General features: G+C 53.3%; 6 protein-coding genes and 1 pseudogene across 6 annotated transcripts; 3 read left to right on the top strand and 4 right to left on the bottom strand.

Annotated features, from left to right (window-relative positions):
- Positions 1–1305: 1305 nt before the first annotated feature.
- Positions 1306–1934, top strand: SAPIO_CDS4335 (uncharacterized protein; the record flags this gene model as incomplete). Its single annotated transcript, XM_016786909.1, has 3 exons — positions 1306–1456; positions 1617–1672; positions 1767–1934. The coding sequence occupies 3 exons, from the start codon at positions 1306–1308 to the stop codon at positions 1932–1934; spliced, it is 375 nt and encodes a 124-aa protein (XP_016643511.1).
- An 870-nt stretch (positions 1935–2804) lies between these two features.
- SAPIO_CDS4334 (uncharacterized protein) lies at positions 2805–3265 on the bottom strand (the record flags this gene model as incomplete). The annotated part of the gene is made up of 2 exons (XM_016786908.1): positions 2805–2962; positions 3172–3265. The coding sequence occupies 2 exons, from the start codon at positions 3263–3265 to the stop codon at positions 2805–2807; spliced, it is 252 nt and encodes an 83-aa protein (XP_016643510.1).
- Positions 3266–9028: 5763 nt separating this feature from the next.
- SAPIO_CDS4333 (Peptidylprolyl isomerase) lies at positions 9029–10930 on the top strand (the record flags this gene model as incomplete). Its single annotated transcript, XM_016786907.1, has 7 exons — positions 9029–9390; positions 9924–10210; positions 10331–10388; positions 10453–10494; positions 10597–10670; positions 10731–10849; positions 10916–10930. The coding sequence occupies 7 exons, from the start codon at positions 9029–9031 to the stop codon at positions 10928–10930; spliced, it is 957 nt and encodes a 318-aa protein (XP_016643509.1).
- An 870-nt stretch (positions 10931–11800) lies between these two features.
- SAPIO_CDS4332 (Cation transporter) lies at positions 11801–14514 on the top strand (the record flags this gene model as incomplete). Its single annotated transcript, XM_016786906.1, has 3 exons — positions 11801–11814; positions 12043–13649; positions 13715–14514. 3 exons carry the CDS (start codon positions 11801–11803, stop codon positions 14512–14514), a joined length of 2421 nt encoding a protein of 806 aa, XP_016643508.1.
- A 231-nt stretch (positions 14515–14745) lies between these two features.
- SAPIO_CDS4331 (uncharacterized protein) lies at positions 14746–17003 on the bottom strand (the record flags this gene model as incomplete). The annotated part of the gene is made up of 3 exons (XM_016786905.1): positions 14746–16254; positions 16334–16618; positions 16731–17003. The coding sequence occupies 3 exons, from the start codon at positions 17001–17003 to the stop codon at positions 14746–14748; spliced, it is 2067 nt and encodes a 688-aa protein (XP_016643507.1).
- Positions 17004–18039: 1036 nt separating this feature from the next.
- Positions 18040–18699, bottom strand: SAPIO_CDS4330 (annotated as a pseudogene; the record flags this gene model as incomplete).
- Positions 18700–19990: 1291 nt separating this feature from the next.
- SAPIO_CDS4329 (uncharacterized protein) lies at positions 19991–21321 on the bottom strand (the record flags this gene model as incomplete). The annotated part of the gene is made up of 2 exons (XM_016786904.1): positions 19991–20390; positions 20459–21321. The coding sequence occupies 2 exons, from the start codon at positions 21319–21321 to the stop codon at positions 19991–19993; spliced, it is 1263 nt and encodes a 420-aa protein (XP_016643506.1).
- Positions 21322–21666: the final 345 nt, after the last annotated feature.

Below are 21666 nucleotides of genomic sequence, written 5' to 3'. Positions count from 1 at the left end.
AAAGATCCCTGTTCAACATGGGCAGCGAACTGGCCGAGACCTACCTCTTCTTCGTAGACGACTCCAACATATAGATCGAGGCCCAAAAGTTCGCCGCATCTGGTACCAGCCACATGCTCAAGCTACTGTTGTACCAGCTCGTATTCGGGCCACGAGAGCACCTAGCCGACTGTCGCGGATCGTGGCCTCGATGTTCTTAACCTTCGGAAACTCCACGGCCATCACTACCTCCGTACCCTCTTCCGCGGCCATTCTCGAACTACTCTCAAGCCGGCTGATGTAGAACTGTCGACCCAGCGGAAACACTCCTCGGCGACGGAGTACTCGAGTACGTCCACGTCGGGGCCGGTAAATTCGCATACGATGATTGCCTGATGCCAGATCGACTCCCATGGCCTTTCTCCGCCGCGTGGAGAGGAAGTTTGTAAAGGATGTCTTCGAGTTCTAATAACCGGAAAAGACGCGCCTTGCCGAGCTTTTCGGTGACCTGGATAAAGATATCTCTAAAGAGATACCTATGCGGAGGAAGATGGACGCAGTTAATACTATAGCGGCCGTCGGTTGTTGCCGCGCTCTGTGGCCCAGCGGAGCTCCTCGTCCAAGCTATCTGGTTCGTCCTCTGATTCGTTATCAGCAGCCCGCTGTTATCTGATGATGTCATTGCATCGTGACACACGGAAGTCGCCGCCCCTGTGCTCCTGCTACCCCACCACATCGTGAATGTCTAACCAGGTCCATGTTACCCAACAGCCTTCGAACTTCGATCAAGTCGGGCAAGGGGACGACAAGGAGAATTGTGAAGCTGAAAAGGAACCCGGGAGTACCAGGAAGACGAAGCAGGGCTGCAAAAGCACTCCAATTGAGCATCGTCTCCTCGAAGCCATGCCAACCGAATGAGTCTCTCCCCCGCCTTACAAACAGCCAGGGTTTCTCTTGTCGATGACGACAGAGCCCAAACTGCCCGAGTCGGGGAGGCACGAGCTCCAAGTTTCCAGCATGACATGGTCGGGCTCAGGTCTGAAGCTAAACGATTAGATGTGGTTCCTCGATTTTAAGTTAGGAGCTTGACACCACCTCAGCTCATGCCGTCATCAGCCCAACCACGCCACCAAGCCATCAATCAATGCATGATTCAATATAAGCTGATTGCCAGGACCAACATTCCTTCCCCTCTTTCGCTCCCCCTCTCTCTAAAATAGAACACAAGACGAACTATCTTGAACACAATCAATATCCGATTAACCCAAAGAACAATTTAAATTAAAACAAGAAAAAACCAGGCAGAAGAACATACCTGAACCGACAATGTCTGACCCCGAAGTACACCGGAAGCTCGTTGAGGAGCATGCCATAGACGAAACCCCCATCTCCCCCGTGCGATCCCGAGACCCCTCGCGCCGAAACTCCCTCGAGCATCACCTCCAAACTCGCCCTTCCCGCGAGGAACTAATAGGCAGTGCGTTTCCCCCTCTCAGCTCTTCTCGCTTTTTCGTCTTTTGTTTTTCTCTCAGAAACCAAACCAGCGCAGAACCCGTTTAACCCGTTTCCTACCCATCCGAGCTCCGGGCGTTCTGGTCTTAGGGGGGGAAAATGGATACTGACACATGTTGTGATAGAACATATTCTTCTCGATACCAATGCTGCTCCTGCGATACAGGGCCAGCAAAAGGAGGTAACCCCCCCTCTCCCATCTCATCGAAAGTGCGAAAAGAAGAGGAAGAAGAAATGAGGAAGAAGCTAATCAAACGCTTGGCGATCCATCTTAGCTCGAGAAGAGCATGCGTGCCGACACTCTCAAGGGGAAGATTGCCCAACGGCCCTCGCCCGACAAACTCGTCAACGAGGGCGTCCTGCGCGACGATCCGAGGTCTGCAGAGAAGCGTTACGAGGAGGCCATCGAGGATGAGTACGCCAAGAGGGAGGGCGGTGCTTAAGGGCCCCGCGGCACCGTGTGGTCGTTGAGGTATTTGTATTTTTTATTGAATATTTGACGGAGTTATTTTGGGATTGAATTGTATGAGTTAAGAAGATGGGACATTAAATGTTAAGATTCACGATTGCTTCTAGACCCCAGGTGTGATTGACATTCGTACCTACGGTTGAAGGAGAAGAAGAAGAGAAAAAAAGGCGGAGAGGGAGAGAGAAGAGTAATAAGCCAAGGGACATGGACTGGGGTTTAATACGACGAAAAGCACGAGTAAACAACGTCCAACGTCATGGGTTATGGGAGTCGGTAACGGCGTCTTTCTTAGGGAAAATAGGTTTGCTACATCGATATAGCCTCTCGCCGTGCTGTTGCGAGACGGCAAGGGCGACGACGAGTGATCAGCTCGGACACATTGGCTTGGGACGCGTTTTGCCCGTGGCTAGTCCGTAAGGCCCCCAGTTCTCGGCTGCACTTAGAGACCTGAAGAACTTGGCACAAAGAGGAGCCGCATCGCCTTTTCCCGATGCCAACAAATCAGATATCAGTAAAATAAGCAGCGTAAATTGGAAACCGAGTGAAGAAGCAACTGTAACTTCCATCCACTAATCATACAACCAAGAAAGCCATCGCTCATAATCTCTCACCCATCATCCTCCATCTCAGGCTTCGCGGCCAAAACTCTTCATGACAAAAAAGATGGAAACAAAACGCCCCATGCATCATAAATCATAGCCAACTCCCTTGCTCTCCAAACCATATCAGTACAAAATATCCGTGTCGGATCCGAAAGACTTGGATCCCGGAAGGGAGCCCTGGAACCCCCCGTCGGAACAGGGGGCCGGGTTGGTTATGTCGATCGTTAGGCCCCCGGCCGCCGTTAACGCTGAGAGCTAGAACGCGACTTGGTCGAAGCAGTCTCCCGATAGGCCTGCGATCCGTACGAAGACGGGGTCGGGGCGAAAGGCTCCTCGATCCCCTTGTTATGCTGGACAACGACCGCCTTTCTCGTGGTGGTGGAAGTGGAAGTGTGGAAAGCTGGAACTAGAGATGTTAGCCTTTTTTTGGTTCACAATTTCTTGTATCCCAATATTTTTAAGCGGAAATCAAGACGAAGAAGTAAAAAAAAGGGTTTGCATGCGTTGGTAGGCACAAGAGGCAGAATGCCGAGAGATCGGACTCGGGAGACGGGTGAGGCTGAAAGGGCTGAAAAAATACCGGGGCTCGGTGTGCATGGAAGGACTTACCGGCAGCGTACTCGCGGTGCTCACGGCTTCCGGAGGAGTAGAAAGTCGACCCGGAGGCCGTGCTAGGGTAGGTGTTGGAGGAGTTGGAAGCCATTTTGGTAGCTTGGGGGGAAAGGATGGGTTTGGTTTTGGTGTCGGTGTAAGTCGTGATAGACTTTTTAATATGAACGGCTTTTGGAGGTCTGCGAGATGGTCTCTTGCTCTGATCTGGTCAGGAAAAGAAGAGACCAAGAATGAAGGGACGGAGGAAACCATCTTGATTTATACAAAATGGATATTGAGTCAGGCAACTCTGGAACGAGAGACGGAGAGGTACTAGTCACAATGTGAGAGAACGGGTCCATGGCCGAGTCTGGAGAGCATCTACAAGTAAGCCAAGTATAGATGCTATGAAAGGAATGAGCGATGCTACAATGGGAACAGTACATGCCAATGTTACTCTTGATAATCCGTGGGAAAAAAAGGAAAAAGAAAAAGGAGGCAGTTCTCGCTCGCTCGCGCCCCGGGTGGTTCGTAAACCAATTCCTAAAAAAAAGGGATGTTCGCATCTCTGCGTGTTGCACATATCTGCGAATTTTCGCGGCGCTTGGCGGGGCTGCGCATTATGTGTGTCCGTGACACCCTCCCCGAGTGGGTGGAGCACCACGGTGACCAGCCAGACACCTGCTTTAGCAATCCGGTCCAGTCCAAGCCGCAAATAGAGACTGCGACGGGGGGAAGTACAATCCAAACGTGCCAGGCACACAGGCGTCCGTAATTTCCGGACTGAGCTCGAGGGAGAGGATTAAAGGCGTGGATGCCTAGATACCCCAGGCAGATTTCCCACTGCCTCCTTACTTGGTCAGTGTTTTGGACGGCGATTGGCGGACTGCGGTGGAATGTTTCGGCGTCTTGTCGATAAATTCGACTTTTTTTTTTTTTGCGGGTGAGAACGGGATAAGCTAGGCAGAAGAGCTGGTTTGGGTAATTTTCAGATTTTGTATGTTTTGCACGAAGCAATTCGTGAAACAAAAAAAAAAATAAAAGAGGTTGGTAAAAATGAGCGTGTGATCAATGAGGAATCAATACAGCGACAGATGCAGATATTTTGGACGACTTGTGGGGTTTCAATTTAGGATTGACATGAAGCTATCGGTCCGGGAGACCCTGAAATCGTCGAAATCGTGATAATATCCTTGTTACTCCTTCTTCTGATGGACCCGCAGAAGCGGGAGCACAGCATAGGGCTGCGTGCGTCAAGGGCTTTGTGATGGTTGCGAGTACAGGCGGGGGCACCAATTATCATGTACCGGTGCGGTAACGGGAGAACGGCAGATGGGGAATATTGAAGGGGCGAAGCAATGGGACTGTGAATTGGGTACTGTAGGAGACTGCGGGAGGATGGGGGATGGGGAGGGGGAAGTGGACTCGGGGACTACAACATTGCTGCAGTGTCTCATGAACAATTGAAGTGTGTGGGACAGACAAAAGTCGAGTGCGCTGTCACTGGACATCAATTTTCATGCAGGAACACATTTAATCACGCCGTCCTGAGCGGGCGAGGGATGTGGATGCTGAAGGATGCAAGCCTTTCAGTAACTTTGGGTCCGATGTTTCCCCCCAAAGTGTGCCTGCTGGTGCCCATTATCTTGAGAGCTCGTTTCGTTGTCTCCAGGTCTCATCGATGGTGTTAAATCATGAAGGCTTAGAAAATAAATCCAGTTGGAAGCGCGGGTGGCCTGGCCGTATTGGCGCCAGTCGTACCTTTGTATAAGCTATCGGAAATTGAATTCTAAAAACTACATGTGTGGCAGTTCAAGGCGAACCCATTGCCACAGCCATAATACTGCTCATTTTGCAACTTGGGACAAGAGATACGCCTGCAAGTTCGAGAAGCTACTATGTGAGTCAGAGAGCGTACACAGGTACACACACGCACCTTGATCTCAGCATGCACCCACAGACTCGGGCATCCAGCGCCGACACGCAGCCTCGCCTAGCATCGAGCATCTCCGAGCGCTCGGTTCCGCAAATCCGAGCTCCTCCTCGAATGCCCCTCCTAACCCCTCCGAAGATGTCGGCGCACCCCGATACCTAGACCTTGATGCTCGTATCCTACCTTGTTCGAGTTTGCCTGGATTTCAACGTCGCTGCCTGGATGGTGGGGCTAGGAGCCGCCCAACCCACGAGCCCCTCCCCAGGCTCCCCTCCGCAAGCTCTTGGGGGCATCAGGGGTTTTCTTCTTTTTGCACGACTCCGTTGCTCGGTGAACGGCATGAGTCAAAAAATGAGGAGGTTGGTTGTGTATCCAGTATTTGGGAGAACGCGCCAAAGGGTAGTTTTGGTGATACCTTCGGGTGGGTTGGTGTCATGCAAGCCTGGCATCTTGGAAAAGCGATGGAGCTACTGCACGTTGATGGGTGGGTGGTTGCAGGAGGGGCGACTCGGGCACTAGGAGTAGTTTAGTTTAGATTGTCGGATGCACCTTGAATCATCCAAATGGTAGGGCTGATGGATGCCTGAATTACCCGGCTTAGTTGACCACTAAAGTCGCGAAGGAGCTCGAGGTCTTAGACAGCTCGCTCCCAGTGCCCCCGCACACACCGCGAGACCGGCAGTGGGTGGTTGACCCGCTTTTCCGACAGTCATCGCGATAGTGCTCTGCGTGGTTGGCAGCCCTCTGGCGTTGATAATGGGAGAGAGGAGATTGAACGGGATATTCAAGAACAAGAGGTTTATGTTTCCTCACATTTGGACATGGCAAGAGCGTTCGGTATCATTGATCCTTTTCCGTTCCAACGATAATGACATTGAACATTACAAAGGTACATCGTGTACCGATTATTTTCTTTGCGTCGGATGAAAATTTCCCAAGGAAAGAACTGATCAGAGTCAAAGGAAGGCACATTGTCATGCTGCTTTCCCCGGCAGGAGCGGGCAGGGCGGATAAACTAGTTTACTCTGCATGTAACAATGTACAACAAGTTGGAAAATCATCACATGTGATAGCTCGATTTCAAGATTGATACTTCACCCTTGAACGATTGACCCGTGCCTTCACGTCCACGTCGACAGGCCGGGAATAGAACAGGAGAAGAAAAGAGAAACAAAAAAACAAGAAGGCGGGAAACAAAGTCACGCGGCGTCGGATGCGATGCTATTCTAGGATTCTCGGTGGTCCAGACCGACTTGGAACTCGAGACTGGACTAGACCCCTTCGTCGACGACGTGTCATGGCTTGATAATGAGGCACGTATTAAGATCAAGCCAGTGGATGTGAACACACCGGATACGAGAGCGGGATCCGAGGGCTCACGCCTAATCCTAGGCCGAGTACTTTCGTAAGACGAGAGAGGAATATCCGATGTAAAAAGGAGAGATTGGGATATCAATCGACGATCTAACTTGACTCGGTCAAACTCGCATTTTTGGGTGTGAAGTTAAGTTTTGGGTTCCAAACTTCAGCACGAAGCGTGACTGAGTAGGAGCACGAGCATGGACATCGAATGCGCCCGGGAGAACTAAATTTAGAGAATAATCCGGCCGCAGGGTGTCGGCGTGTCAATTGATAATTATAGAAGCATTGGGCGAATGGGATCAAATGGCCTGACAAAGAAGTTAGGATAAGAATAATTGAGGTAAGAAAATCAAAGGATGGAGCTCACTAAATCAGTGAGGGTGAGTGATCTGGAGTGAAGGGAGTCTCGATGCATCGTCTTGGACTTGGACCAGGCCGTAGTTGTGTCGAGTCCAAAAGATCATATGAGCCTGGTCATTGATGGAAATAGAGTCAACATTCTTCAATTCAATCTCAATGTAGGCTGGGGCCACCGAATAGGACATGATTGGATATCTGGAACACTGCACGGCCGACCTGCCGCCAATTCGCCGAGTTCGGGGTAGCCTTACGGAGGCAATCAAGACAAGAACAACGAAAACCGCCGAGGGCAGGCGAGCAATAGGTTAGGCTCAGTGATATTTGTCTGTTCTAATAGATACTGCCTCGGCAGCTTGCGAGGGGCACACGGACACAGCCCAAGTCCTCATGAATGTGACGGCCACAGGCGTCGATGCTGGGGACTTCAAGGGCAAAGCGCGGGGCACCAGAGTGTCGTTGAGATGTTGTTGAGCCGCGGTGCCAACCCCAACCTCAAAGATTTCGTCCGAGCTACACCCTTCTGGCACACAGTGATGGCAGGGAATATGAGCATCGTAGGTTGTCTCCTAGGACTGGGTGTGGATATAAACGTGGTCGCCCTCGATGAGAACGAAGATGCGGAGGACCCCAGGCCAGACCTCATGCGTACTCGCCACTGTACTCCGCTTCATTGCACGGCCAAGAAGAGGTGACGGTATATTATCGACGTCTTACTACAGGCTGGAGTCGATCCTAATCAACGTAACGAAGACAGCCTCACGCCACGGGATCTAGCGCTTGAACGGCGGAACAGAAATATCATAGAAATGTTGGAAACTGTCGGCGGCAAATAAAGGTCTGTACAATCCCTACATAGCCGTAGTAATCTCTAAATCAGATATGTATGCTAACCATATCCAGCGAGTTTGGACACAAGGACAGTGGAAGAAATAGCCCCTCCGGTTTGAGTAGTAGTAGTAGTAGCTTCGAGACGGAAGAGCCGTCGACTGTATCGTTGGGCACCGGGTCTCGTCAAGACGCTGACGTTGTTTATTAAAATAATGCGAAGGGCACAGAACAGGTCGATGGGTTCTGTGAAACTTGTCAACGTATCGAAAACCATGTCTGCGCTGGGACAAGCTTGTTCATATGCGACATACTTTCCATTGATGAGCATTTGGAGCAAAAGGTATGCCGCCTCTGTCAACCGATGGCAGAAACCTACCCCTGATATGGGAAAGGTCAAGTTTACCTCACAATTTATGGACATGTTAGCTCCAAAAGCCTTGGTTTGATGAAGGTTTCGACGCGGAAACTCTCCCGCTTCCACCCGGATGAAGAGTCGCTGCTGATAGACCGGCTCTGCGTTGTCGAAGACTCATTGTCGAAGGCGACGAATCGGTTAAAACTGTTCAGCTCCAGGTCGTGCATAGCGTGTGCAATAGCGCCGATGTCACAATCGTGGCCGCAGCCGGCGAGGATTCGGCATCTGGCCTCTCGGGTGGAAGCAGAGCCCGGCCCCTTCGCCACCGCCCATACAGAAATATCGACAATGGTGTCCCGACAGAGATTCAAGACAACCCTCGTACTGCTACCCGGGCATCGAGGTGGTGGACGCGCGGACGGACATACCAAGAAGGCCTCATGTCACGAGGCCTCCTAACATTTACCGAGAACGAGGTATTTTACGAGTGCAATCGTCTCCATGCTCGTGAAGCAGTCTAGCCCCCTTCCGAAACGGCGGGAGCAAACGGCGATTCCACGACACAGATACCCCAGGACTGGACACTCTTCCCCCCCCCCCCCAAGAAAAACGGGAGCCGGAGGTCAACACCTGCTACATCTGGGATCGTGTCCAAGAGTATCCCTAGTGCAACCCTCACATACGAGTACGATATTCTCAAAGTGTTTCTCGACGTCATGAGCATGTTTCCGGAGCTCCCTATGCCGGTTCATTACCTCGCGGAATCTCGATATCCTGTACGAGCCCGCCCTCACAACGGGACACCGACAATCCTCAAGACTTTTGCCCGCGGCCTCTGCTGGAAACTCGGGGATCCCGGGTGAAAGGAATCCCCGAGCTGGCCCTGGACAGGCTAGAAGGGCGAGGTGGAAAAGCACTTCCCTCAAGTGGTCTTGGGGGCTTGAATGGATTTTCGATTGAGGTTCCTATTGTCCCTCGGGACAAGCCGACGAACACGTTTTCTCTCGCCGATTTCGAGATTAGACAAGTCTTCGACGATGGCGGGAGTGCCGCAAAATTGCTACAGGGCGATAACTGCCACTGCGGTTGACGCATACATTTACAATAGCGGCTCGGATTCCGAGCCCTGGAAGGCCGTCCTGTACGGCGGCGACATCGTATTCGGCGGCGCAGTCTCCCTAAGCAAAGACCCAGACCGGACTCAAGGCCTCCATCGTCGTCTAGTCGAGGAGCTCTGGGTAGCAATCGTGCTGCGTATCAGAGGCACGATAGGCTTTGGTCATAAGGAAAAGTCGGCGGCGTTCCTGTTCCATTTTGAGGTGGGAGCTCCCTGGGAGAGGATAGGTGTCGTCACGACGAACCTTGAGCATCGAAGACCGCCAGACGCTCGTACAGAATGGTGTGCGAGGCGACCTTTCTCATCAAGTAGGCATCCGCCGTGGTAACATTGCATATCGCGAAAGGGGACTTCGGCCCCCCGTCCTTCGCATGCTTCTGAGCGGATGGAAACTCTCGGTGAGTTTGGTCTTTTCACCGAGGTCGTATGCCACTGTGCCGGGTAGCTCAGGTAGTTTACATCGTCACATTGCAGAATAGGAACATGATGCATCCATTACTGAAGTCATAGTCCTTAATTAGGACAGAGTTTTGAGCAACAGGAAAGCTTCCTGCCCTGCTAACTTCAGTGTTGAATGCACCATAGGCGGGTGTGGCGCACCATAACATGAATTGACCAATCAATGGTGCTCTCAAAGGTGACACCTGCCTCCACTATACATAATTAAATGATGCAAGGCCAGATTGCACCTTCCCCAGCTCCCATTGCCCACGAGATACCTGATTCTAGTATGTGCCACCACTAAAATACAAGTACCTTTCCCCGTATCCTGGCAAGCTCTAGCACTAACCTCCACGTTACCCCAATCCAAATAGCAACGTGCTTCTCAATCATCCCCACGACTGCCACCTGTTCCACCTGAATCCCCCATCTCTCTCCCAGCTCTTCCATACTCACCGTTCATCAACCAAAGCAATGAAGCTCCTTGCTGGCACCATCGCCCTCCTGGCCACCGCGGCCATTGGCGTCCTCGCCGCCGACGAGGGCATCAAGATCGACGTCACCAACCCCGTCGAGTGCGAGCGCAAGACCAAGAAGGGCGACAAGATTGAAGTGCACTACCGTGGCACTCTTGCCTCCAATGGCGAGAAGTTTGACGCCAGTGCGTATCTCCTCCCGTGCCTTGACTCTATCGCGCAGTCATTTTATTTTTGTTTTGCTTTTTTTTCTTCCTTTCCGGAAGTGTTTGTGGTGCTGTGGTGCTGTGGTGCTGACGAGATAGGCTACGACCGTGGAACGCCGTTTTCGTTCTCCCTCGGCGCTGGCCAGGTGATCAAGGGGTTCGTTTTCGCTCACCTTTTCGAAATATCCGTCGAGTGGGTGCAATTGCTAACGGTTGGATAGCTGGGACGAGGGTCTCCTCGACATGTGCATTGGCGAGAAGCGGTATGTTCACCTTCATGTCTACGAACCTTCAGCTGGTCGCTGGTCCGTCGGCCGGCGATACACTTGTCGCATGGCAGTTTGCTAACAATTCTCTCGATATAGCACTCTTACCATCCCCCCCGAGTTCGGTTACGGCCAGCGAAACGTCGGACCCATTCCCGCCGGCTCGACTCTCGGTATGGCGTTTCGATGATTGCTGGTACAAGAACATATAAGGCTGACTCTTCTATTTCTAGTCTTCGAGACTGAGCTCATCGGCATTGCCGGTGTTCCCAAGCCCGAGAAGGCTCCCGAGAAGGCTTCCGACGAGAAACCTTCCGAGGAGAAGACTACTGAAGAGAAGGAAAAGGACAAGGTACGCCAACAGAATATGTCGGATGGCATGCTACCAGGCTAGTTCTAACATGCCGTGATCTTGCAGCGCGACGAGCTCTAGAAGAGCTGCAAGGACGACGTGCAAATGGAGGTTACCAGAGACACCATACGTATCGTGGAATGTAAAAAGGATGGCAAGGGCGGCGGGGACATCTTCGAGATTAACATAGCGTTTCACCGCTTCAGGACTTGGGGCTGGCTCTGGAACGGAGCGATGGCCAGGTTGAAAGGCATTCTTGATTGGCTGTACATCTAGCAAGACGGGGCTCCTGTTTAAAGTCGAAGCAACCAACGGATTTGGGATGGAGATGCTGATTCTTGCAGAACTACTGCGAGCCTGGTTTAATACAAGCACTTTGAACTGAGCACACATGTGTACAGCAAGCAGATACCAACCAGGGCGGACACACTAGCCATATTAAATTGGTGACGCGTATTCATGGGCGTGTCATGTCGTTGGAAGAAGCAAGATTTGTGCCAATACTTTATTTTCGTGATCACGTAGCTTCACTCGCTTGGTCAACGTTTCTTGTGATACTATCTGAAGGCGAGACCCCAGATCAGTTTGAGATTCAATTGTCTCTAGCGCAACCCATAAATCTGAAGCTCGATGCAATATGTAAGAGATGCTTGATGCGGTGTAATGTCGCGCCTTATCTGAGATACCCGCGCATCACTGGAATTTTGGTTCCTATCTTGTACCCGCGTTGAGCAATACTTCCCACATTAGCTCCTTCCCTGAGCTCCCTGCTCCGAAACTCGCCCTGAAAAGCAAACCAAAGCCAAATGTGCTCACACGATGATTTCCCCCTATAAAACACGACACGTATTTCCGCGAAACGGCCTAATCTATCTTTCCTTCCCTCTCCCTTCCTCTCTTTCTTTTCCCTCCTTTCTTCCGGAAAACACTCGAGCTGAACCACACAACATCATGGAATCAATCGAGTATGAAGGTCTATAATCAATAGTTTCCCTGGGCCCGACGGAAAATTTTGGACGCAGAGGGCCCAGGATGCGTTAGAGATCAATTGATAAATTTAGTACCGATTTTTATTTTACTTCTTCGCGAATAACTCACGAGACCAATTTGATATTCCCGACGACGCCGAAGGAGAAAGAGCGCCAGTACGAGCGCAAGCGCAATAGAGCCTCTCGACTCTAACTGGGACACAGAGTCAAACAGAACGAAGTCGCTTTTCCCCTCCCTCTCCGTAATGCCTACGCCCGCGACGTCCCAAAAATGGCCTCCAAATCCCGTCTCAACACCACCTGGTCCGCCCTCCTCTCGCGCCACCCACACCTCGAAGCCCTAATCGATGACCTCCGACCCTGGCTGCCGCCACTCAACTTCGTCACCCTTCACTACATCTATTTCGTCCTCCTGAGCCTCCTCTTCTCCGTTGTGTTCTGGATCTCCTCGGACGTCGAGGACCGCGAGGATGTCAGCTACGTCGACAGCCTGTTCCTGGTCGTCTCGGCCGTGACGAACACGGGGCTCAATACGGTTGATCTGAGCGCGTTGACGGGCGGGCAGCAGGGGATGTTGTGGGTGCTCATGACGTTGGGGAGCGCCATGTGGGTGTCGTTTTGGACCGTGTTGGTGAGGAGGCATAAGAGGGTTGAGAGGATGAGGTTGGCGAGGGTGAGGAAGGGATTGGATGGTGGCTTTGCGCTGGCGGATTTAAGGGGTGGAGGAGGGGGGGGATATGGGCTTGGGGGACTTGGACAGGGGAGGAGGAGGGAGAGGGGGAGTAGTGGGGCTACGACGTTAAGTAGCGTTGTGGATGTGCCGCCGATGATTTTGAGGAAGATCATGTCCAAGGAGAAGGAGAAGGTTGATGAGGAGCCGGATGTGGGTGCTGGTGGGTTGGCGAGTGGCGTGGGGAGCGGAGTGTCGGTTGCGGATGGTCACGGATCGCTGACGGCGATGCTTCATCACTCGGGATCGACCGGCGAGGATAAGAGTCACCACCACAGCCACAGCCACGTCCATTTCCACCCTTCCCCGTTTGATAATCCCTCCGACGACTCGTCCTCGCGCCCCTCGAGCAGCCCCCGCGCCTGGTTTAACTTCCGCAAACTCTTCCCCGCCAAAAAAGACAAGCAAGACGGCGACCGCGATCCGGCCTCCCAGCTCCTCCTCCTCGAAAGTACCGCCGCCACTGGCCCCGGCTCCGAATCCGAACGCCTCGCTCAACGCGACCACCAAGCCCTCAACCTCCTCGCCCTCATCATCCCCCTGTACGCCGTCCTCTGGGTCCTCGTCAGCGCCCTCATCCTCGGCGCCTGGATCTCCCGGCACTACGCCTCCGCTGTCGAAGAGTACGGCGGCTACGGCGTCGGCGCGTGGTGGGCCGGTTTCTTCTACGCCGGGTCGGCTTTCAACAACTGCGGCATGTCGCTGCTGGACGCGAACCTCGTGCCCTTTCAGCATTCGTTCCTCGTGCTGTTTTTGCTCGCGTCGCTTATCCTTGCGGGGAATACGGCGTTTCCGGCGTTTTTGCGGTTGATGGTTTGGTGTATGCTGGAGGGGTTGAAGTTACTAACGCCCGAGAGGTTGTTTGTCGCTGAGAAGGCGACGCTGTTGTATATTCTCAAGTATCCGAGACAGGTGTATACGCATTTGTTCCCGGCGAGGCAGACGTGGTTGCTTGTGGGCATGTTGGTGGCCACGATGACGATTGATTGGGTGGCGTTTGAGGTGTTGAGTATTGGGAATCCGGCGGTGGAGCGGATTCCTGTTGGGCCTAGGATTCTGGATGGGTTGTTCCAGGCTATATGTGAGTTTGGTCTGGGCTGATATGTATGAGCTGTTCTGAATATATGTACTAACAATCTCGAGCAGCTGTGAGAGGCACCGGCTTCTACGTGGTTCCCGTGTCAGAGTTATACACCAGCCTCCAGGTCCTGTACATGGTCATGATGTACATCTCTGCCTACCCCATCGTCATCGCCATGCGGCACTCCAACGTCTCGGAAGAACGCTCCGGCGCTCTCGCGATGCATGCCAAATTCGACGCTGTCTCCTCTTCCTCGTCCTCCTCCGCAACCTCAGACGACCCCGAACTAGGCCGTCTCCTCCCGTCCAGCAGCTCCCAACCCCCCCAAGACCTAGTACTCACTTCTCCCACTGCTACCGCCACACACAATAACCCGCTGCAGACCGCTCTCCGTCGCTTTACCTCCATCCTCTCCGCCAGGCCCCGCCGCAACCGAGACCACCACACATCCTCCCGCCCCTCCATCCTCGGCCAAAAAATCCGCCGCCAACTCCTCCACGACCTCTGGGTCCTCTCGGCCTCCACCATCCTCATCACCCTCCTGGAAATCTACGCTCCGCACGCCTCCGACTCCGACCCCATGGACCACGGCGACTACCACCGCCCGCCTGTCAACCCCTTCCACGTCGCCTTCGAGGTCGTGTCGGCGTACGGGTGCGTGGGCATGTCGGTCGGGTTGGAGAGGGCATCGGTGAGTCTCGCGGGCGGGTGGGCCGTTGCGAGTCGGTTGGTGCTTGTGGGGGTTATGTTGAAGGGACGGCATAGAGGGTTGTGGGTTGTGCTGGATCGGGTTACGGGGGTGGGAGGAGATGGGGGGGATGGTGATGAAGATGAGGAAGAGGAAGAGGGGTTTGAAGAGAATTGATATAGATTCCATATTTCTTTTGGGTTTCGGTTCGGCTTTACTGATCGTGATAGCAAAGTCGTGTTTTTATAGGAACTTTTATTGTATGCTATCATTTTTTTTTTTTTTTTTTTTTGCACATTTGTTTGAAATATATCAGAACTATGCAGTGTCTACCCTCCAGAACGCCCCATGCCATGCCATGCCATGCTATACTAACAACATGTAGAATCATCAATAATCATAAAAGCATCATCCAAAAAACAACTTCATCTGCCTCGGATCCCCCCCACCCCTCTCCCTCTTCCGCTCCCTCTCCACCCCACCTCCCTTTGGCCTCCCCCTCTTCTTTTTCGCGAAAGTTTCCATAGGCGGAGCTCGATCGGCCTCGGGAACCGCCGCAGCCGTCACCCCGTCCTCCTGCACCGCATCGCGGATGGTCTGCCGCGAGAGGCAAAGATCAATGTGTTCGTTGAAGAGGCGCTCGTCGGCGCTTTGGGGGCGTGCGCAAACGGGACAGTCCCAGAGCTCTTCGGTTTCTTCATCTTGGGGTTTGGGAGGAGACGGGGGTGGTTCTTCGGTATTATTTGACGTCTGAGGCCTTACGTCGTGATTGTCGTCGCCGTCGGCTTCCTCTTCGGGCCACTTTTCCCACCCGTCCGAGTCAAGTTCAGGGAGACGACGTTTCGACGAAGCGTCTTCTTCCGCCGAGGCCTTGGACCGGAGGCCGAAAAAAGCCGCCGTATCGGGCTTCTTGGACGAAACAAGATGCGTACACCGAATCCCCATCAACCGAATACAAAACCCATCCTTCCTCCCCACGGGACTCGCCCTGACCTCCTCCTCCAACTTCACCAACATCGGTAACGCAAGCGCATACAAATCATCGGCCTTCCAGACCACCTTCGGCGCAACAACCTGTCTTGTCAACACCTCAAAAGTATGCAGCTTGACCTTCAAAACGACAGTCCGTCCCTTGACCCCCGCCTTCTCCAACTCCCCCTCCAGATCCCCCGCTGTTTTTCTTAATCTGTCCCTCAACTCGCCCGGATCCTTGATAGCGCGAAACGTGCGCTCCGTACCGACGCTCTTGCGCACGTACTCCTCCGCAGGCTGGATCCGCGTGCGTCCCAGGCCCAGGTACGCGTGCATGAGGAACGAATACGCCTTTTCGCCGAAGAGGGGCTTCACATACTCGCGCTTCTCGTACACGTCCCCCAAGGTGGCGATCCCCACGGCCGCCAGCTCCCGTTCCATCACCCTCCCGATGCCGTTGACCTTGCGCGTCGGCAGGTCCCGCACGAACCGCATGATCTCGGCCCGTTCGTTGGGCAGCACGAATTGCCCGTTTGGCTTGTTCACGTTGGAGCAGATTTTGGCGAGACGCGCGTTGGGTGCTATCCCCGCCGAGACCGTCACGCCCGTACGTTCGTGGATCTCTTTCCTCATGCGCGCCACCACCTCGGCGGGATCTCCCCCTCCGCTTGATTCTTCTCCTTCTTCTCCCCTGGGATCGTCAGCGTGGGCAGCGCAGTAGGCAGTAATGTTGAGGTACGCCTCGTCGATGGAGGCGCTCTCGAAGCGCGGGTCGTAGTCGGCGAAGATGTCGCGGACCTCGGCGGCTTTGGCGCGGTATTTGGCGTGGTCGTTGGGGATGAGGATGAGTTGGGGGCAGAGTTTCGTGGCGACGAAGGAGGCCATGCCGGAGCGGACGCCGAAGCGGCGGGCGTGGTAGTTGCAGGTGGTGAGGACACCTTTGCCCTAGGAGAGAGTGTCAGAGAAATCGCTTCTTTCTGCCTCCTCTTTTTCAATCCATTTCTAAGGGGGAGGTATTGCTTACTACTGCGAAAGGCACCTCCTTCAACTCGGGCCTATCCAACTCCTCCACGGCCGCATAAAACGCATCGCAGTCGACGTGGACAATGTACTGCGAGAGGTCGCGCGTGGCCTCGAGCTGCTCGAGGAGAGCGTCGGCTTCGCGGCGGAAACGGGTCAGTTGAGGTTCCGTGAGGGTTCGTTGGCGGGCGAGAATACGGTCGATTTTCTCGGTGAGGAGCTTGTCGCGGGCTTCTTCGCGGTGGAAGAATTTGGAGCCGCGGGAGGCGTTGTAGATGATTTCGGCGACCTAGAGGACAGAAAGGTTTAGATCGATCTGTTTCGAATTGGAAGGGAAAAATATATATATATATATATAATACTTTAAAAAATAATAATAAATACACGAGGGGTTTGTCTACCTTTGTTTGGTCGACGGCATCTTGACCGGCTTTCGTTAGACTAGGGCCAAGGAGCTGGTATTTGAGGGTGTCGTGGGTATCTTCTTCCTTTAGAGCTACATCTTTCGCAGTCGTCTCGCCGTCCTTCGGTTTGTCCGGCTCCTCCAGCGCGGGATTGGTTTCATCGTGAAGAGCGGCTTCTGCTTCCAGGACGTCAAGATCATCGAAGTCATCGTCGAGTAGCTGCTCCGGGCTCTCTAGCCCAGGCAATTCGGGTTGGACGTTAGTGCCCATGGGTGGGGTTATAAAGACATTTCACGGAGTAGCTTTTTGTTTTTCCACGGAATTTGAAGGAGCGCGGAGGAGAATCAATTCACTTGAGGAAGACGCGTTTGCAGGTGGAGAGCAGAACCCTTGTCCGAGATGTTTTTCTGATCAAGTGGGGAAGGCAGAAGACGCGAGGGAAACACGAGGTCACGTGAATCGTTTGAGTGGATTCGTCTTGTCTTGGATGTGGTCCAAGGTCGGACAAATGAATCCATGAATTCACATGGCTTTGGACATTGCGACATTGCGATTTCTAGCCGACGAAGGACTTGAGGACATGAGCTTGATGCTATGATCCCCCTGGGGGCATGTGGCTCTCTTCCAATTCTTCTCTAGCGTATCACTCAATCCCCGTCCGATGTTAAACTAATTTCCGTTCTCTCCTCCTCCTATCAATCAATGACGTGACAAGCAGCGGCGAGCTCGGGAGTGGAAAAGACCAAAGCTTCGGTGGTTTCCGCCAAGACGGACACGATCATCGGATCCACCTGCCTACGTCAAGATACAGCAAGCTGATGGGGATATCGAGATATTGGCCCTCGCATTACGCCATTCACAATGGTAACACAATTAGGCCCCCTAGGATCTTATCACCACGATCAACGGACTCTGCAAATTCCAGTGTCATTGCTGCAGCACCTGCCCGCCCAGAGCCTCAACCCTGATGTCTCACGTACAGGGAACCGGATATGCTTAGATGCAAGCTACGAAAAATCATTTAGTAAAGGGTTACGCCTTCGGTGTGTATACAACAGGATGGGCTGCATCGTAGTGTCGTGGCAGTGGCAATGGCAGGTGCGAGATTCATGATGCCCTCGTCCCGCTCTCCCTGAGCTTCGTCCAGATGTACATCACCAACTCCGAGTGCTGATATCGGCGTCATATTATATATATTTATTCCAGTAATATTATTCCCCCCATTGCTAGCCACAACCTAATGCAAACAAAACACTCGAACAAACACAACGCATCACCATGCCCAGCCTGCTCCGGGCACATTCCCTTAAGCCTTCTTCTTGCTGTGTTTCTCGTGCGCTCCAGGCACCGTCCTCACCGCAATGTTGAAGTTCTCACCCGTGCTCGAAACAGCATGAACAACCACGTCCTCGCCAAACTCCCACTTGCCGCTCAAATCATTCTCGTCACGCTCGTCATACTCCTCATAATCCGCCTTATTCAACAACCCCTTAGCCCCGATCAACGCATCCCCGCGCCTCACATACGTCCCCTGCACCTCCGTAGTCTGATCCGCTCCGTTCCTATCCTTGTTGTAATCTATCCTCGTCTGCAGCACGTAGTGCACGTGGTCCGTCCCCGGGGGAAGCTTCAGCTCGTCCGTGCCCTCGGCCGTCGGCAGCTTCTCCGTGTTGGGCGTCGTGTCGATGCTCACGTTGAAGACTTGACCCGCCGGCGCTTGGGCGTGCACGACGACGCCGTCGCCGTACTTCCACTCGCCCGTGGACGCCGAGGCTTCTTCGTACGTGGCGAAGTCGTCCTTTTCGTAGCCCAGCTCGTGTAGGGCGCGCTTGGAGAAGGCTTTGGCTCCCGGGAGGGTCGTGTGCGTGCCGAGGACCCAGGTGGATTGGGTGCCGCCGGATTTGTCGACGTGGTAGTCGATGACGGTGAGGAGGGTGTGGAAGAGGGTGTCGGAGATTTCAGGCATTGTGTTGGGATTGATTTTCTTGCTTGAAACTGATGTCTTTGATATGGTTTGAGGTACTGACAATTGATAATTCAGTAATTTTGGAAATGTTTTTCAGCTCGAAGTAAAGCTACTTTGTGATTTTGATGCACTGAGAAGCTGTTTAAAAGGAAGGGAAAAGGAGGGTCAAGGGAATCATCTCCCGTTCTTATACGTCTTCAACGAAAGCATCATCGCTACGTCTTCGTTTCCATCGAGGTTTCTGCTCCGTACTCCGGTGGTGTGATTGAACCTCTCAAGCTTCCCGCTCATGCTATCCAGCTGCAAAAGGCACGCAAAATTCGTCATAGCTACTGGGCATGTGTCGTATAACCCGAGCAAAGGTCTTAGGATCATGATTTTTCTTTCTTGCTCTCACAGCTAACTCGCTAGCTCGCTACTACTAAACGCCCCCGTTCCGCCATTGCGTTTTTGCGTGTTTTTTAATGCTTGGGTCTCCCGGTGGAGTTCCCCGGTCCTGCGGAACTGACGGAGGCGACAGGAAGCGGGGAAGCAGCGCGCATCAATTGGCTCGCAATAAGGCTGATTTTGGTGATGCATGCCGTCACCTGCTTATCAGACCACCCTTTCCTACCCTTTCCCTTCCATTTCCTTCCCCAGTGATTAGACTCAATTAGGACAATGCTAAATGAGGGAAGGGGGGGAACGGCATCGAAGAGACGGGAATGGCCGAGGATGGGTTGGATTGACTTGGATTGACCTTGATGCAAGGGATGATGGGTGATGTCATTTGCGATGATATTGTCTCACGGAACTCGAACTGACATCATGGGAGATCGGAAAGATCCAAGCAACCGCGGAGGCCGGCGCGAAAGCTGTGGAATGAAGGTTGGGATGGTTAGACATTATTATTATCCACTGACGTGGAACTTGAGCTAGCTAGCTATCTAAGGGGTGGTATCTTGAGAGAAAGAAGAAGACGAAGAAAAATGAAATAGATCGTTGATGGATGCATCGATATGCGTGAGATGGATGATGAACGAGACCCGGCATTGAAGCTGGAGACATGAAATAATAAGTTGAAAATGGAAATGGAGAAAGGCACCGAGAAAGCTCAGCTGCCTTTCCTCCGCCGCCGACTCCAGAAAAGAAAAAAAAGATGCGCCAAACCTGCCCAATTCGAATTGCGTGATTCTTCGTAGAAAAGCCCTTTCCTCCCCTTCTATACCCAAAAATCATCACCACCCTTCCCCTCTCTTACAATCCTTCTCTCGGCATCCCTCCTACAGTCCTCTCCTCTTCCAGTTCCCATCTACTCCTCCTGCAACAAAGCAAACGTCCAATTCTGCCTCGCAACATGGTTCAACCCAATCTCCCCCTTCAACCAACACCGATACCTCTCGTCCACGTCCCCGACGATGAACCCCCACCCGCACCCGCGGCAGTTCTCCCGCTCCGCACAACTATCGATGCACTCCTCCATGTCCGACGCTTTCACCTCGCCGAGCTCCTCCGTGCCTTCGGTGTAGTCGATGCCGCAGAAGATGAGGAAGGATTTGTTGGTGCTGCCGGAGGGCGAGGAGGAGGCGGGGACGGAGTAGCGGGCGCGGTTGGAGGCTGGGCATGTTATCGGGGCGGGGGCGGGAGAGGTGGAGGCTGTGAAGGGGGTTGAGGTTGGTGTTGCGGTTGGAGTTGCGGGGTCCGAGGTTGCTCTGTGTGAGATGTTAGTTCGAAGTCGATTGGCATTAGAAGATTTGGGGGGAAGAGTTCTTTGACTTACGCTTCGGCACCTCCGCTCTTCGATTTCGACTGGCTTCCAAGTCCCACGCCCAACCCAACTCCGAGACCCACGATGATAACAAACGCCGTTATCAAAAGAGCCCACACCACTGTCCTCGACAACGCACAACAGCCACCCGCACCAGCCGCCCCCCTTCTCCTCCTCCTCCCATCGTCATCTCCCTCCTCGTCGTCATCAGAGTCATCATCATCATCAGAATCATCTCTCCTCCCACCCGGCCGCTCGATATAAGGAAACCCAACCGTAGCAAGCGAAAACCTCGCCCTCCTCGAAGCCCGCCTACTCTTCCTCCTCTTCTCCCTCTCCCCAGCGACACCCCTGCCAACTTCCAACGACCGCTCCGAAGGCGTCGGCGTCCCCTCGCGGTAAAACGTAAACTGCGAGGGATTCTCGTCGTCCGGCCGAAACACGTCCCCAGCTTTTACCTCGGGCTGAAGTCTCGCGTCCCTCTCTTGCCCCCGCGGCGTACTCGTGCCCTCCTGTGCGACTGCTGCTGCTGCTGCTGCTGGCCCTGCTATTACTCTCTGCCCTTGTTGCTGCTGTCCCTGTCTCGGCGCGGGATGCTGTTGTGCGCTGCTGCTAGCGGTCGCTTGGGATTGACTCGGCGTGCGACTCCGACGGGGCTCTATCCTCTGCGACTCGAACGAGCTAAACTTTGGCCGCTCCTTTGCCGTCGTCGTCGTCGCAAGTGAGCTAGGAGGCCGACTTGCCGTCGGCGGGAGGATGGCAGAGGATGGCGTCGGCGAGGGCGCAGCGCTGCTTGGTGGTCGTTTGAGGGCGGTGGGGGATTCGGCGGAGCCGATGTAGGTGCCCTCGGTCGAGGTGCTTCGTGTTCGGTTCATTCGATGGGCGAGGTGAGTGAGCACTGTTTTACTCGGGTTCCCTTTTTTATTTTTCTCTTCCTTTTTATCTTTTATCTTCTCACTCTTTCTTGTCTATTTTCTTTGTTCCATTGTCGAAAAAGACCCGAGGTGGAGAGATTCACGATGGGAAGGTAGGTTGCGTGATTTCCCGAGAGGAGAAGCGAAAGGGTGGTATCCAAGGGTACCAAGCAATAAAGGAGGTGAGCTGAGGTTTTTCCCGTGGTTCGCGTGTCGGGCCCGGCGCGGGATCGTCGCAAAAGCTGGAAAGTTCGACAAAAGCTTCAATTGGGCGGTGTTCCCGGTATTAAAAAAAAAAAAATCTCC

This window comes from Scedosporium apiospermum, assembly GCF_000732125.1.
Source record: "Scedosporium apiospermum strain IHEM 14462 chromosome Unknown SEQ_SAPIO_0091, whole genome shotgun sequence".
Lineage (NCBI taxonomy): Eukaryota > Fungi > Ascomycota > Sordariomycetes > Microascales > Microascaceae > Scedosporium > Scedosporium apiospermum.
Note: the sequence above shows the minus strand (reverse complement) of the source record. Positions and strands in the feature narration are given on the sequence as shown.